Consider the following 15,679-nt stretch of genomic DNA (forward strand, 5'->3'; position numbering starts at 1 on the left):
AGATGCAGTCACTGATTTCAGAGACCTTTTAGTGGCAGAGATTTAGAACATGAGAATGAGTTAATGCAAGGGACAATGCAATAACAGGTCTATAAGATTGGTATAAACTATGGCACTCAGTCTGAGGGAATCAGGCAGGTTCATGGGAAAAGGTACACATATTCTGTAACTTAACGGGGTATGATTTCGATAGGTGAAGATGTAGGGCAAAGAAAGTTTAACAGGAAGAAAGAATAACAGCAGGAGGTTCAAAGGCATCTAACTGTAGAAATAAAAAATAGGCTAAGTATGGTAGCAAATGGGGTACTCAGAAAGGAGCAAGGAGGCAGGAATGAAGATTACAGAGACACAGATGGGGAACATAGGGCAGATGATTCAAAAACTAGACTATGGATTAGGAAATGTCCATATTCTTTGGTCAGAATGAAGAGTCACTGGGGATTTCTGAGTAGGAGTATTATCAGGGATGATCACTAAGAAAATGATATGGACTGAAAAGCATCATAATGCTAAGGGTTAAAAGCACGGGTCTGAAGCCAGGCTGCTTGGGTTAGATTCCAGACTGCCCACAGCTATGACCTGCAGTAAAAGGAAACAAACTACTGGTAAACACAATGTCATGGATGAATCTCAAAAGCATCATACTGAGTGAGAGAAGCCAAATACTATGGACTATATATTGTTGTGATTATTTATATGTGAAACTAGAAAAGGTCAAACTATAGTGACAAAAAGATCAGTATTGCCAGGGGTCAAGGATGGGGGATGCATAGAAGAAGCACAAAGGGGCACAGGAAAATGCCTGGGGTGATGGAAATGTTCTTCACCAGGTTATGGTGGCAGTTACACAACTGCACATATTTATCAGCACTCACCAGACCGTACACTTAAAATTGATGAATTTTTAAGTAAACTGTATCTCAAATAAGTTGACAAAAGTGAAAAAATCCTGCAAGGGCAAACAGGTAGCAGCTGAAATAAAAATACTGAACCTCAGAATATTTCTTATGTATGAAGAGCATGGCAGCAGGGGGCTCAACCTGTGGTCAATGTGGAGGCATAAAAATGCTACAATCACTGGAATGTGTGTATGTGTATGTTTGGGCGCTTGGGGGGTGGGCAGGAAATATTCTTGGTGTGAAGGTATTTCCTTCCCTTAAAAACAATTTGTTCAACTCATCTTAATGGACACTCAGCATTGTTTTAGGCCCAGGGGATACAAATGTGAAGAAGACAGACAGATCTTTTCCCTCAAGGAACATATGATCTTGACAGTACAGCAGGACGGAGGTGGGGATGATATTTCAATGAAGAGACATGAAATGGAGATTTGTTCCTGGAGTGATAAACTTTCAGATGGAATTCAGGTCTTCCCCCAATCCACAGAAGTAATATTGTAAATAATGGCCAACTAACAAGGTTATTTTATTCGCTGCAATATTCAATAGGTTAGGTACATTTTAGGACTGGTGTATATTGGTGTTGCAATGGTGACAAGATTATTTTACAAGAGCCTGTGGGAAAAAATGGTCTGGCAGACTGATAATCAGAAAAAGTTGGAAAAAGTACTGAAATCTTGTTTACATTTCAATACCCTAGCAAAATTACTTAAAAAATTTTTAATATATTCCTAAATTAACCCTACTAATACTATTGCTAATACATATGTGATGATATCTTTGGATTTCACTAGCAGGTTTGACTATATACTTTGAAGAAAAAACTCGGCCAACAATTTCCTAAACTGACCGTAACAAAGAGATGAGATCATTCTTAGGTTAATTAATGCTCTCCTTCATAACAGAGTAATTCACAGGTTTGCAAAGCTCTCTCTATTCTCTGTAAAGTTGTAACCACAGTAAATAGGTTCTGAAAGGTTTAGTAGGAAAATGCAAGGAAACTACCTTGGGTTTATATTTATAAACATTTTTTTTGACAGCTGACATTTCTGGATCTTGGGGAATACATGTTGAAGAAAGAAGGGAAGTGGAGAAATAAATGATACACAGTGTTCCAATAAACTTGGAGTTTTCCAACAGCAGTGGACTTGAAAGCATTACAAGAGTCCTAGATTTGGCTTTTATTTGCTTCAGTGGTGCTTCAAATCTCTTTGGCTATTGTAGAAGGTTTCCAAGTCATCACAAACTAAAGTGAAAAGAGAATATTGTGGGCTGTAACTGTGTGAAATACCTTATTTATTTCAAGTGACTTCTGCCATAATTGATTGAAGGACTTAAAGTTCCCTTACACCTAATAGCTGTGGGCTTCTAGACCCAAGCTTACTCTGCTGACTAAATAAATGATAGGTAGAAGATGGAACAGTATACACCGCTGGCAGAGTCACAGATTTCATGTTGAATAAGACACATTTTTTACTCTCAATTCTGAGCTATTTAGGGCAGAAACTTGATTTCCTCACCCCTGAGCACAATTTTCTCCATTTTGTAGTATGGAGTGGTTATGACAGCAGAAAACAATACAGAGACTATTTGTTAACTTCTAAACTTGTTTGACCCTGCTACAGTCACCTCTCTCATACCTGCATTTACCCAGGCTGCCAATCTATCTTCTTTCTTACATCCACTGTGTCCGCCTTCAAAGTCTGAGGCAAATAGATGAAACCACAACAGTAAAACATCTGAGTACTGCCGTAGCATTTATGAAAAATACATTAAGGAGGTAAAATTAATATTTAAACATGGCCAAAATGGGGAAGCTAAATATTATAACTAATAACATCAATTGTAGAAATAGTGAGGTAAACAGTATTTGCATTTTCATAGCAAAATGATCATTCAGTTGGAAGCAAATAATTTAATCACTTCTGTATCACCCAAATTAATATTTATTTCCATAAATAGTGAAGGCTGAAATATTTTAGTGGTACTTTGCTGCTTTAATTTGATGTCCACTTTTGTTAAGAGTTTGTTGTTTTCTTTAGGATTCTACTTTCAAATTAAAACATTTAAAAATGATCAAGAAAGTTATAAATAAAATTATTAAATAAGGATGTTAAGGTGCTAACTGTGTGCACATGTGTAATCTATGAAAGAAAATACTCCAAAATCTCAGAAACATCATTTGCCCTTTGTAAATTGATATTGCTATTGCAAATGTTTTCATTTAATGTTGGATTAGCTGAGGGGTGAGTATGAGACGGTGTACTTGTTATTTGTATATCCTTACCGTTTAAAAATGCTCTGAGGTTTGTTGGATGTAGTGACTTCTGCATGCTAAACAGAGCTAGTCCTTAATGTGTATCTCAGATTAGTGCCTTTATATTTGATTAAGTAGAATACATTATCTGTGGAAAGCAATCTGTGCCTTGAAAGAGTGTTCTGCACTTTTGCTTAAAGAATGAAACATTCATGTGGAATGGTTCCAAATGCTCCTCTTGAATAGGGTTATTGAAATATTAATTCAAGCTACATAAATCTAAAAATAAGTAAAACAAAGGATTTTTCTGGTGGCTAATAAGTGCAAAGACAGTCACTTTTCTTGCTAATGTGGAAAGATACGCATGGTTGCCTTCCACAAATAATTTTCAGACCAACTATAATAGAAGAATGACCCCCTACATATCTGGCTCTAAATGTGTACCAAATTTCCTAAATTCTTTAATTAATCAGCCCTCTTAATAGCACTGTTGCAAAGCAAAGGAATAGGAATTAAAAATTTATCAATTAGAAGCATTGTGTGAAAAACCCCTCTAGAGATTTGTAGAACGTTAGAGGTTTCTACTAGGAAGGTAGAAAAAGATCCTTTGGTTGGTGTTCTTTTTGCTAGTGATACTGTTTATTTATTAATCTTTAGCAGATATAAAATAATAGGTGGCCCTTTTCATGATAAAACAACTTATACCAAAAAAGCTGCTACCTCTCCTAGAGAATCAGTGTTTACAGCTTAATCTGCCTTCCTCTATCCTCTCCATACCCATGCAAGAATATACCCCCCAAACAACACACATAATGTAAGGATTTTATTATTATTTATTTTTATTATGACAGGATCACACTCTGCACAGAACTCTGCAGTTTGCTTCTCTCACTTGACACATGATGACAATACATCTAGGGCAAAACACGTGGACCTGCCTCAGTATTCCACTTCCCGCATAATATGCTGTGGAATGATCTCCTTCTACAATTTTAAGGGTATGAGTATTTTTACTTTAAAAGATAATTCCAGGTAACTTTCTTAAAAAGCCATGGCAATACGACCTCCACCACCAATGTGTGAGGCTACCTGTGTGCTCTCATCCTTAAAAGCTCTGTCTATATGGCTCTTTTTAACTTTTTTGCCAAATTAATGGGTGAAAAAATATGGTATCTTATTGTCTTAAATTTTAATTCTATGATTATTAAAAGGATCAAATTTTTTTTCATTCTGTTAAATTTAACTTGAACAGTCTTCACTTGTTTTTCTTCTGGGCTGCTTTACTTCTCAGGAGTCTGTGGGGCCTCTTTTTATCCTTGGCATATTAGCCCTTTTTCTGTCATAAGTGTTTTTACTCATTCTGAGTCTGTTCTTGGTTAAATGATTATCATTTTTTAAAGTTTGCATATGGTGTGCATGCACGTGTGTGTGTGTGTGTGTGTGTGTGTCTTTTACCTTTCCAGTCTCTTCTATAGTTAGTGGTGCTTCGCTTTTCAAAATATCATCTTAGGTCAATTTGGATAGCCAAACATTTTCTAGAAAATCACCCATTTCCTCCAGATTATAAAATTAACAAACACTGAGTTGCACATTAGAGTGTGTAAAGCTTTTTGTTTACCCTTTGTAATAATGTATACTTTTTTATTCTTACTTAGGCTAGCTATGATTACATCCATTTCAATGGAGTATATCCATTTCAAAATATATACTTTCTATTGTTTGATCTGTTTTATTAATTTCAGCTTTATCTGTACTGATTCTTCCTTTTTGTTGGTTTGAGTGCTCTTTTCCTAATTTCTTAAATTAAATATTTACATAATTTTACTTTTATTCTACTTTTTCATTATAAAAGAATTTCAGGCTAATGATTTTTTTCTTTTGAGTGCTGCTTTAGCTGGGTCTCATGGGTTTTGTTACGTAGTATTTTTCTGGCCATTGCTCAAAATAATTTATAATTTCAGTTTTTATTTTTATCTTTGTTTCAGGGGTTGTGTAGAAGAATGGTCCTTAATTTTTAAGCAGCTAAGTTTTTCATGACATCTATTCCTGGTCTATTTCTAGTTTTATTGGGTTATTATCAGAGGATGAGCGCTATAAAACTCAAATGACTATAATCAACTGAATTTTCTTAATGTCAAGCTATGTGATTTTTTATAAATGTTGTAATACATTCAAGGAGAATGTATGTTCTCTTCCCAAATTGTAAAATTTTATATCTACTTAGATATTAAATTATATTTACTGCATTTTAAATATGTATTAAATTATTCTGTTGATTGAAATATTCAAATGCTTTATACATTTCCCTTTAGAAGTCTATTTGGTATATACCAAATGGCCTTCTATAATTAGATTTTAACCAACTTCACTGTGAATTTTTGTTATTTACATTTGGAAGAGCTGGTGTTTGGTGCCTAAACGTATACTGTAACTGTTCTCTTAGTAAATTGTATCAACTAGATTCTTTCACTAAACTGTTTTAAAGACAAAATCATAAAATTTGAGGTTCTGATCACTTCATCTACTTACAGCACTATTTCTGTAATGGTGCCTTCGTAGGGACTCTAAACATTTATTTCCAAATCTCCCTCCCTCCCCATTGAGCTACATTCTTTTAACCCTACTGTCTCTACATTTTCCTAATGAAGCAAGAGAAAAATGCAGATTCTAATCTGCTTGTATGACTTGCTTTAGAAAATTATGATTGCATCCTGACTGAAAATTGTTGTTAAAAGCACCCTTTTCATGCTCATCTTGATCCTCTGTGATTCTTTGTTTAGACTATTCAAGGTATCTTTCATACCTTAGTGCCTTGCATTAGTTACTTGAGAGCATGCCTTCATTCATTCATTGCAATGTCCTTCTCGGAAGAAACAATAATAACTAGAATTTACTGAGCAATACTTGGCTTTACACATATTAATTCACTTAACTACAATCCTATCAAATGGGAATTAGTATTATCCCCATTTTATGGATGAGCTTTTTATGGTTTAAGTACCTTAACCATGGCTTAAGATCTCCATAAAATGACAGACCTAGGGTTCTGATTTGTCTAATACCTATATCAACATATAACGGAAATGAGGGATGAAAGACACAGGAGTGGGAAAAGATCAAAGGAAGAAATGAAGGGTTTGGAAGTCACTATAAAATCTTTGGTTTTAAATGTGAAGGATATGGAAGTTCTTAAAGAGTATTCATGGAAGGGTGATGTGATCTGCTTTCTGTTTTAATAGGATCCGTGGAGATGCCATATGGAGCAGAGTCCAGGGACCCGAGGGTGCCAGGGAGACCTGTTAGGAGGGCTATTGCAATAATTCAGGAAAGAGAGGACAGTGGGTGGGCCAGAGTGGGAAAGATGGGTGTAGTGAGAAAGTGCTGACTTCTGGATATATTTGGAAGGTAGAACCAACAAGATTTGTTGGCACATTGTTCATGGGTTGTGAGAAAGAGAAGCCAAGACCCCAGTGTGTTAGGCCTGGAAGAACTCTTACACAGGGACTGCTGTTTATTGAGATGAAGAAGTCTGAAATTCAATATTCCAAATAGGAGAAGTCTTTGTTTATGACTATTTGCTTATGCAAACTGAATAGGTAACTAAGGAACAAAAATCAAAACACTGTTAGCCTTGTATTGGTATTTTTATTCTCTCTATTCTATAAATCAGAAGACATAGTTCATGGGATGTCAAAGGTTAAATCCATTTATTAGTCTAAATGGCATATGCAATGGTTTTGACAGCCCATGGGTGGCAGCCTGTTTTAGTAAATGAAGTTTTTTATTGGAATACAGCCAAGTCATTCATTTACATATTGTCTATGGCTGCTTTCTAACTACAGCAATTACAACCAGGACCGTATGGCTGACAAGCTGAAAATACTTACTATCTGCCACGTTAAGAAATAATTTGCTAATCTCTGCTTTAGATTTAGACATAGATAGTGCAAAGTTGCATTAAAATAAGCTAAACTAGGTTAATTTCAAGGTTTCTTTTAACAGCCAGGTGATCAGGAATATTTTTATCAGGGTTCATATTAGGAGCATTTCTCCCTGGATAGACATGAGAAAATATAAGGGAGAAGTTACTCATGGATTTAGGATGGAACCAGTAATCTATATTTTGTTTAACAAAAAGAACATTTATTTTACAATATATGTGTAATAAAAAATACATGTGTATGTACACTACTTACGTGCATACGAAATATATGTAGGTAACATTCTCTGGGAAACCCATAGGCCATTAACAGGTTGACAGCAAAGAATTATGAAATGAGCATGGGTCTCAGATTCAAATAAATCTGTATTTAAATCCTTGTTCTTCTATTTTACTGGCTACTTGGCTATGGGCAGGTTATTTAATTTCCCGAGTTTCAATCTCTCATACAAAAAAATGGAAGTAACATTACCTTGAACATAAAGTTCTTATGAGAATCAGTGAAACAATGTGAAGTGCCTGATACAGTAGTTGTTACATAATGAGCACTCAATAAATGTTTTCTCATTTTAAAAAAAATACTAGAAAAAAACAAAACAAAAAACTCTAAATATTATTGAGAAAATAGGTGTTCCCTTTTCTTAGACTGTAGTTCCCTTTTCTAATATTTTCTTTAAGTATTGTGTTAATTCAAAATGCCTAAAAATTATTAAAAATAAGTCTCCTTTGTGTTTCCCATTTTTAATAAAAAAAGGAAAAAACAGTCACTGTATATTCACAGCTCTGAGCGCAGATACATGACAGGTTTTATATATATATATATATATATATATAATTTTAATCTTTTTTGTTGCTTTTTCCAAATCTTGAATTTTATACACATTGCCTAAGTCTATCAAAATAAAAAGCAAATACTAGTCCAGAATTAGAATATATCTCATGCAAACACTGTCAGTAGTTCAATCATATCTTCTCTAAGTGAACATTAAATAGATTTTAGTAAAAATAAACAGGATAAATCATAATTTAAAGTTAAGCAATTAGCAATGAACTACAAGTGAGTTTAATTTTGCTGTTTACAGGATCCATTTAACATTTCTGTATTCTGTTTAATTTGTATAATTGAGCCTTGTTGATGAAGCAAGGGTGAATTATACAAATAAATAGAATTTGAGACTTTCCCATGTAGCATCTTAAATGGCACCAATCCTGAACTTTCAAAATAGAAAGTAGAAAAAAAAATTAATGTGAGGCTGTAAAGTAAACAAAACAAGTGTTTGGTGACCCTTTCTAATAATCACTGAATTTTCTTTGCTATTATCTTCTCAATTGGTAGACTGGATAATATTACTTCCTCAGTTTGGGGAAGGGCAAGAAGGTATAGCACTTTTATCTTTTTTGTTACTTTTTCCAAATCTTGAATTTTACACACATTGCCTAAGTCTATCAAAATAAAAAGCAAATACTAGTCCAGAATTAGACTATATCTCAGTTTTCCTCCTTCAATATAGCAAGATTACCATGCTTTTATTTTTGTGAAGGAAGAAAAAAATAAGAATGGAGGAAAAAGAAACACTCAGTGCTATGACTCACGTTCATTTTAAGACAATGACTTAATCCACCTTCACCCATGGCCTATTATTTCTAGCAACAGAAATGCACTGATACTGGGCTGGCTACAAGGACCACCACATCTGTCCTTCACACTCAAGGTCTCACAATTCTTAACATTTTCCAGACAACTCCTCTCAGTCAAATGGACTTGTCAGAAAATGCAAACCTATTTGCCATGTTTGTCCTAGTGAACAGACTGGACCAGAAGAGGGTGAGTGCCGTGGTGGACAGGTCAAAGGACTAGAGAAGGTAGGGTAGGATATGACGAGCAACCACACAGAGGTGGTCAGGAATCCATGGGGTTCCAGATGCACAAACTCTTCTGGGGGCTGGGGGCTTGGGGTAGGGTATTCTCTGGGCATTTGCCCGCAATCATCCAGCTGCTTCGAGAAGAGCCTGGATCCATTCTCTCCTAGGACAGTAACAAATAACCTACCACTGGTGTCCAGAAGGGTGCTGGTGCTCTTAGATTAATTTTTTCCCCTTGTTTAATGAGACGTAATGTGAAAGTCAAACTAGCTAATGAGGGAAACAGAAATGAGAGTGTGGGGCATCTCCCTCCCTTTGGTCCTCATGCCCAAAAGAAAACTCAGAATTTTTATTTTAAATATGTAAATATTATTACATACGAATAACTAGAGAGAAGGAAACAAACAAATCATGACCCAAAGAACTAAAAATTACTCCATTAAAGACTCATTTTTCTGGGGTCCTTGCTAATTCTGTCATGAATTTTAGGCATTTGACTGGGAATATTATTTTTCCATAATGATTGAATTAAAAATATCTGTTCAATTTATTATAATCTCTCCCAAATTAGCCATAGGCCAAATTTCTGTACAACTAAGTGAGTTTATGTGAAAAAGTCTAATTTAATCAGCATTCTGAACTTAAGAAAATTAAGACCCCACAGTAATTCTGCATTTATATCAGTGATAAGCAGATATCCTGAGGAAATACTGTTTAAAAGCAATTGTTATAACAGCTTAATATTTTAAGACTGGTTTCTTAAATGGGTAAGAAAAGTAAGAAAAGCCTATGAAAGCTGTGTTCTTATTACATGGTTACATGTACATTGTGGAGGAATGAGGTATCCCTTCTGTTATTAAATGGAAAAGTTAAAATATATTAGCAAACATTTTATAATCATTGTCCATTTTTTTCAGAAAAAAGCAAAGAGAAACAAACACTGTGGGAAGCTTTTCAAAATATTTCACAGGAATATTTTGTTCATTCTGGTCTTATTTCAATGACTACATTCTTTCACCATTACTTTGAAATAAGTGATAACTTAAGAGTCTAATTCTAGATTTCAACTTATTGCTCTGGGCTACCTGATCTGATCTTTAAACTCAGAATCATTTTATTTCCTGGCATTCCTGGTGATAGATATTTGTGCTCCAGGACACAGGGGAAGGCTGCTTTCTGATTTCAAAGCATGACCTGTGACTCTCTGAAAGATAAAGGTTGAGACAAGAATTTGCAAGAGGTGAAGAAAAGAAAAAGGGTATTCCTCCACAGTTCACAAACTGCTCCCAAAATAAGGGAGGAAAAGGATGACATTAATGACACCCTAACACATCCTAATGGAAAGAAACTCAGTTCTTATATTGTTTCAAGTTACTTGGTTTAATGAAAATATTTAATTGTGTAAAACTGTATTTTTTACGAATTGACTTACATTTGCAAGTCCTCAAAGCTAAGAAGGCAGAGGACCTGAGCTGCACAAATAACAGATAAATAAAATACCATGAAAACCTATTATTTGAAAGGACTTAAATTAGAGATATGTGATATTTTTGTAAGGTCCATGTACAAAGTCCTCAGGAAAGTAAAAAAAAAGCCAGGCTGATTTCAAACTAATATAAAAAATTAAAGTTTCACAAAGATGAAATTGCTTTTGATAACATCTTTTCCATGTATTACAAAAGATGTATTAGGACTTTGAGAAAAACATATCCATTCTCAGTGTTCCTTCATTCTCTGATCATAAGGGCCATTTTTCATGGAAATAACTACTTAAGAAAAAGCACACTAAAGATTTACTTCCTCCCTACTTTCCCCAGGTTCCTCTTGCCCACATTTGTACATTCTATTTTTCTTCATTTGGCTACCTTCCCTCTCTGACAAATATTACACTGTCTTGCCTTCTCCATAAAGTCATTACTGAAAGCATTAAGGGTTGGCAATTTCTTTCTCATCTTAAGTTCATTCACATTTCCCACAACACACGAAACAATAACAATATGAATTCACATTTTCTGAGAACTCACCTCATGCAGGGCAACTGAATATGCTACTAGTATTGCCTTTCTTGTTCAGTCCTCAGGACCATCCTGAGTGGATGCTGCTATTATCCTGTCTATGGATGAAGGAGCAGAACTAGCTGGTCAAAAAACATACCTGAGTGGACACTACAAGGGCTGTTACAAGAATGTTGTCAGCCTGGCCCCAAAGCCTACTTTTTAAATCACCAGATTTGGCTTAGATTTAGATAATAAAGTTCGTGTAAAGTCATTGTAATTATGCCTTACCTATTTTATTTTAAAATCAAACCTCCATGAGACAGTTAACACATCAAATTGATGATAGCACTTTACTATGACCATGAACAGGCAGTTTATCAAATTATTCTGTTTGTTGATATGAGAATTGGTGACAGCAAAGGCGCATAGTGTCCTTGGTGAGAAAGGGAATCAAATGAGGAAGAAAAAATACTAAGGAAGGGTCTTGAGACACCACCACTTTGAAGCTCTGCTGGATTTGAGGCCAGTGCATCAGACACCAGATCCTGCTTACTTTATCTCCACCGTAGGTACTTAAAAGCTGCTTACTCTTTCCCCTAATTGTCCCAAAGTCTGAGAAAGTAGTTTGATTAATAAGAAATTTACTAAAGATGATGGAAAGTATTTTTGAAAATTTCAAGTCAGAGAAGGGAATGAGTCGGCTTACTTTGAATATAAAATTGTATCACAATAAATAATAAACTACTTTCCCCAGGCTCTCCAGAGCTGCTTTAATGAAAGCAATTCTTAAAGGTTGCTCTGAAGTCTATGGTAAGGAAGAACGGACTGCCAACTCAGAGGCCTGACATGACTGGACATTAATCTAGACCTGCAGTCCATCAGCAAAATCAGTTAGTTGTACTGTCTAGATGATAGCTAAGGTTCTCTCTATCTGCATTCTACAACTTGTTTCTTTACATTTTCCTTACTCCTCTTTTTCTTAATGATCTTTTTAATGTTGTTCTTCATATTATAGGTATTCTTGATTTCTTTTTCCCTTTATTTTTTGTTCTTCATCATTCTATTCTGGATTTTTTTTTTTGGATGACTCTTCTTGTTCCCTTCTATCTTTTATTTCTTTCCTCTAATACTTTCTCATTTTTCTTTCCTTGACTTTTTATCTCCTTTGGTTTTTAGAATCTGTGCGGATTGAGTTTTATTTGCATTTTAAGGACAGAATACTTTCTTCATCAGAAGTTCTCATGTTCTCACAGCTCTGGCTCTTCCTCCCCGAGCACACCACATTCAGGAGGAAAGGGGCTCTGGGCTTTCTGCACCCATTCTTCCTGGGGATACTCAACGGGGAATATAACTATCACTTCTCATGACAGTTAATGAGGTATATGACCTGTATTTCAGCTGGATCAAGTCAGTAAATACCCGTGGCACGTGGTCAAACAGAGTGATGGGGGAAAGTAGAAGAAACAGCTAACAAGCAGTTGTGAGCTGATCAGGTAGAACAACTGACTCACTTATCCAGTTAGGTAGTTCAGTTATAAGTTAGAAAAAAACAAACTCAACTGACTGAGTCAAGAAAGGCTAATATAACTCAAAATTCTCCAAGTAGCAATGTCTCCAAAACCTGCCCTCTTTCCGTCTCCCTGCATTGCCTTCTATGGTATTAGTTTTAGTTTAGGCATGGCTCCCCTCATGGGCTCAGCAGGTCACAGGACTATGTGCCTTTTGCTCACAAGCAGCAGAAAAATGCATTCCCAGCAGAAGTCTCTTAAGGTCTGACTGGACTGGTCCAGGTCACACACTGTGTGAACCAATCACTGTGGAAGGGCAGGCGGGACACAGTGATTCGCTAGTCCTCGTCCATGTGCTCCATCTCTGGATCCTGTGTAGACAGCTGCTGGGAAGTACAGGGCTTCAGAGAAGGAGCAAAGAGGACTTGTATGCTGGGAAGGCAACTGGTAAATGTCCACTGCATGAGGCATAACTGAGTGCAGACAGTGCAAAATAACAAGTCACAATTCACTTACTCTATGTTCTTCTTTCTGCGGCATTATTATGATAATTGGAAGATTACAAATATGTGTAAACACATTTTAATTTATGAAAATTGAACTTTTCTATATTCTTTTCTCATCAATTCCTCTAGGAACTCTTTCTGAGAATATTGACCCCAACACAGTTACCTATTGTTATTATTGTTAAATAATGTAAATGATATTACTATAACATAATGGGGGGAAAAATAACAGAATAATAATGAACCACAGCAAATAATTATTTGAACAAATGATATTCTTGTGGGAAAATTGTGCTTAAAGACCAACTGGTGGATTTTGTTTCTAATAAGTAATAGTAAGTGAATCTATGTGAGTCTAAGGGAAATGGCACTTTAACAAGTGAGAAGAAATAAGAAGCAGCACACATCACCAGTGAGCAGCTGTCACCGTTCACTCCTATTCCCAATCTCATCACAGCAATTTTGACTAAACATTAAATAGCAAGCTTATAAATTAAAGGCCAGGACACCAACAAATGAACGTACAAAGAAGTCACCTTCCTGGTCACCTGGGGATGGGCAGGGGTGGGAGGGTAAGGGTTGTTTTTATAATAGCCAATAGTTATTGATAGATAGGTAATATACAGGTATTCAAATAAATGAATGTCAATAGTTACTCCCCTCCAAAAGGACCATGTGTATTTTTTAGAGCTTCTGGATGTCAGTTTTAAAGGAATTCTCCCCAATAAATAGGATACTTTTATTTTCTCAGTTTTTTTCCTTAAAAAAAAGGAATGAAAAGAAAAATAGAATGTTATCTGCAACAATGAGTCATCAGCCACTGCAGCTCTGCAACACCCAGGTCTTTCCCTGTCTCTGCAGCTCTTCAAAAGGAGAGGACTATCTTTTAATGACACACATAAATCCCTGCACAGCTTGGTTGCAAAGTATAATTAATTCTGGCCTTTTTGTGCTCAATGAAACATCTTGCACACATAACAGCAGTGCGTTTGAGCTTCTTCTGTGTACCTCAGGTAGAAAAAGCCCTGGCAACAACTTAGTTCTACTCAAAATGTTCTGTAAGTCACATTTGTATGAGCTTTGCTCTTGTTTCTTCAAAATACATCTCTTATGACAAGCAAATCATGCTAAAGAAAACTCATAATCAACCACCTGTATGAACAGTTTTCTTAACTTTTAAAAGTGTGCAATGTTTTGTTTTCCAAATTCTTGGCAGTAAACACATGCTTTCATTTCTCAACTTGTGGCTAAATGGAAGGGTATTTAAACAAAGTAATCTCTTAGATGCAGCTGCTCAATATCATTTCCCTTTATTAGAATAGTATTTTATATTTTAATACATACTTACATGCTATATTACAGATGCTATTACTCCACCGAGAATTTCAAAACATAAATTTTCAAGTTTTCATTTCAAAACACAAATAACAATACGAGTAAAATTTGAAAAAGAAATTTAACTGAAAGATTTACCTTGATAGATTTACTCTTCTTTACAATATTTGACTATTATAGCCCTATCTAGGAGGCTTGAAAGCAAATGTCCACTTTTAAAGAACATACTGCTGCTATAAATGCAGTTTTCTTGCTTTAATTATAGATTGTATACCGAACAAGTGAATAATGAGATACAGAATTCCTCTTACCTGTTTAGGTGTAACCCCAGGCATGTGAATATCCAATGCAAAATCTGATGAATCAATAGGGATTACTGGTCTGGTGGTACCAAGACATTCATTGGAAAATGATCTGGTAGTTTCTTTAAACCTTCAAAAAGAAGACAATTTCAACACCCTTAAACATGTGGAATCTCAACTTACATGAGAGGAGATAAATAAAAGGAATTCTATGACCTTAAGATGAAAGGTTATTGATTTAGACCCAATGAAAACTCTAAAAGATGTGATGACTATATAATGTTCCAAGAACATCAGAATTGCATTTTATAGTCCAAAAGTAATGCATGTAAGCCTAACTTGAAAACAAAATACAATCAAATCAACAAGCAGGCTGCATTTAAAACTTGACTCAATAAAAATTTTTCAGAATTATTTACTTGTTTCTAATTAATGAAAATACAGTCCAAGTACATTAGAGATTATCACAAGTATGCCAACTTCCTAATGGCAGAAATGTTAACTATAAGCTGGTAAAATTTTTGTAACTATTTTATGAGCCCTGTATTTCTAGTCAGAAACAAAACAACAATATTGCTAGTAGGCAGAGTTGTATGGAGGTGAGGAGGAGAAAAGACTGCTATGTGAATTACAAATGTGTAAGTGCGTAAATATTTTATATGGTAATCATTAGGAGTGTGTATACAGCTCAGTGTTTTCTTGTGAGCTATTACAGTCCATGATCCGCTTCTCCCCACCGTCCATCTATCTTGATATTTCATTCTTGAGCTGTTATAAACAAGAAGGCGTTCAAGTCTAAACGACTGTACTGTAGTTTGTGAAATATCTCCCCAAGAGGGAGTGATTAGTATTGGAAATCACAACTTCTAATTGGAGTTTTGGAAGCCAGTGTAGCTTGGCTACAATACAGTGGGGCTTCTTCTGTAAGAGGGACTTTACAAGAAGTTGCTGTGCTAAAATGCCCTGTCGTTTCAGCAAAGTAAATCAACCTTGCATATTTCTCCAACGCCTGTTGGTAAAAGTGATTCCATTTTTGAACAGCATGCACAGGAACCATCCAAACAACATTCCG

The 15,679-nt window shown here is 35.3% G+C and overlaps 1 protein-coding gene across 15 annotated transcripts in view; it reads right to left on the reverse strand.

The window, feature by feature from the left end:
- The window catches only part of PAM (peptidylglycine alpha-amidating monooxygenase), a 274,509-nt gene that overhangs the window by 125,674 nt on the left and 133,156 nt on the right, over positions 1 to 15,679 (reverse strand). For all 15 annotated transcript variants that reach the window (XM_037011902.2, XM_037011900.2, XM_037011915.2 and 12 more), the window contains one exon: positions 14,617 to 14,737. In XM_037011902.2, coding sequence (XP_036867797.1) covers positions 14,617 to 14,737 — 121 coding nt within the window. The remainder of the gene's footprint in view (positions 1 to 14,616; positions 14,738 to 15,679) is intronic.

The sequence above is a fragment of the Manis javanica genome, chromosome 1, assembly GCF_040802235.1.
Source record: "Manis javanica isolate MJ-LG chromosome 1, MJ_LKY, whole genome shotgun sequence".
Taxonomy (NCBI): Eukaryota; Metazoa; Chordata; class Mammalia; order Pholidota; family Manidae; genus Manis; species Manis javanica.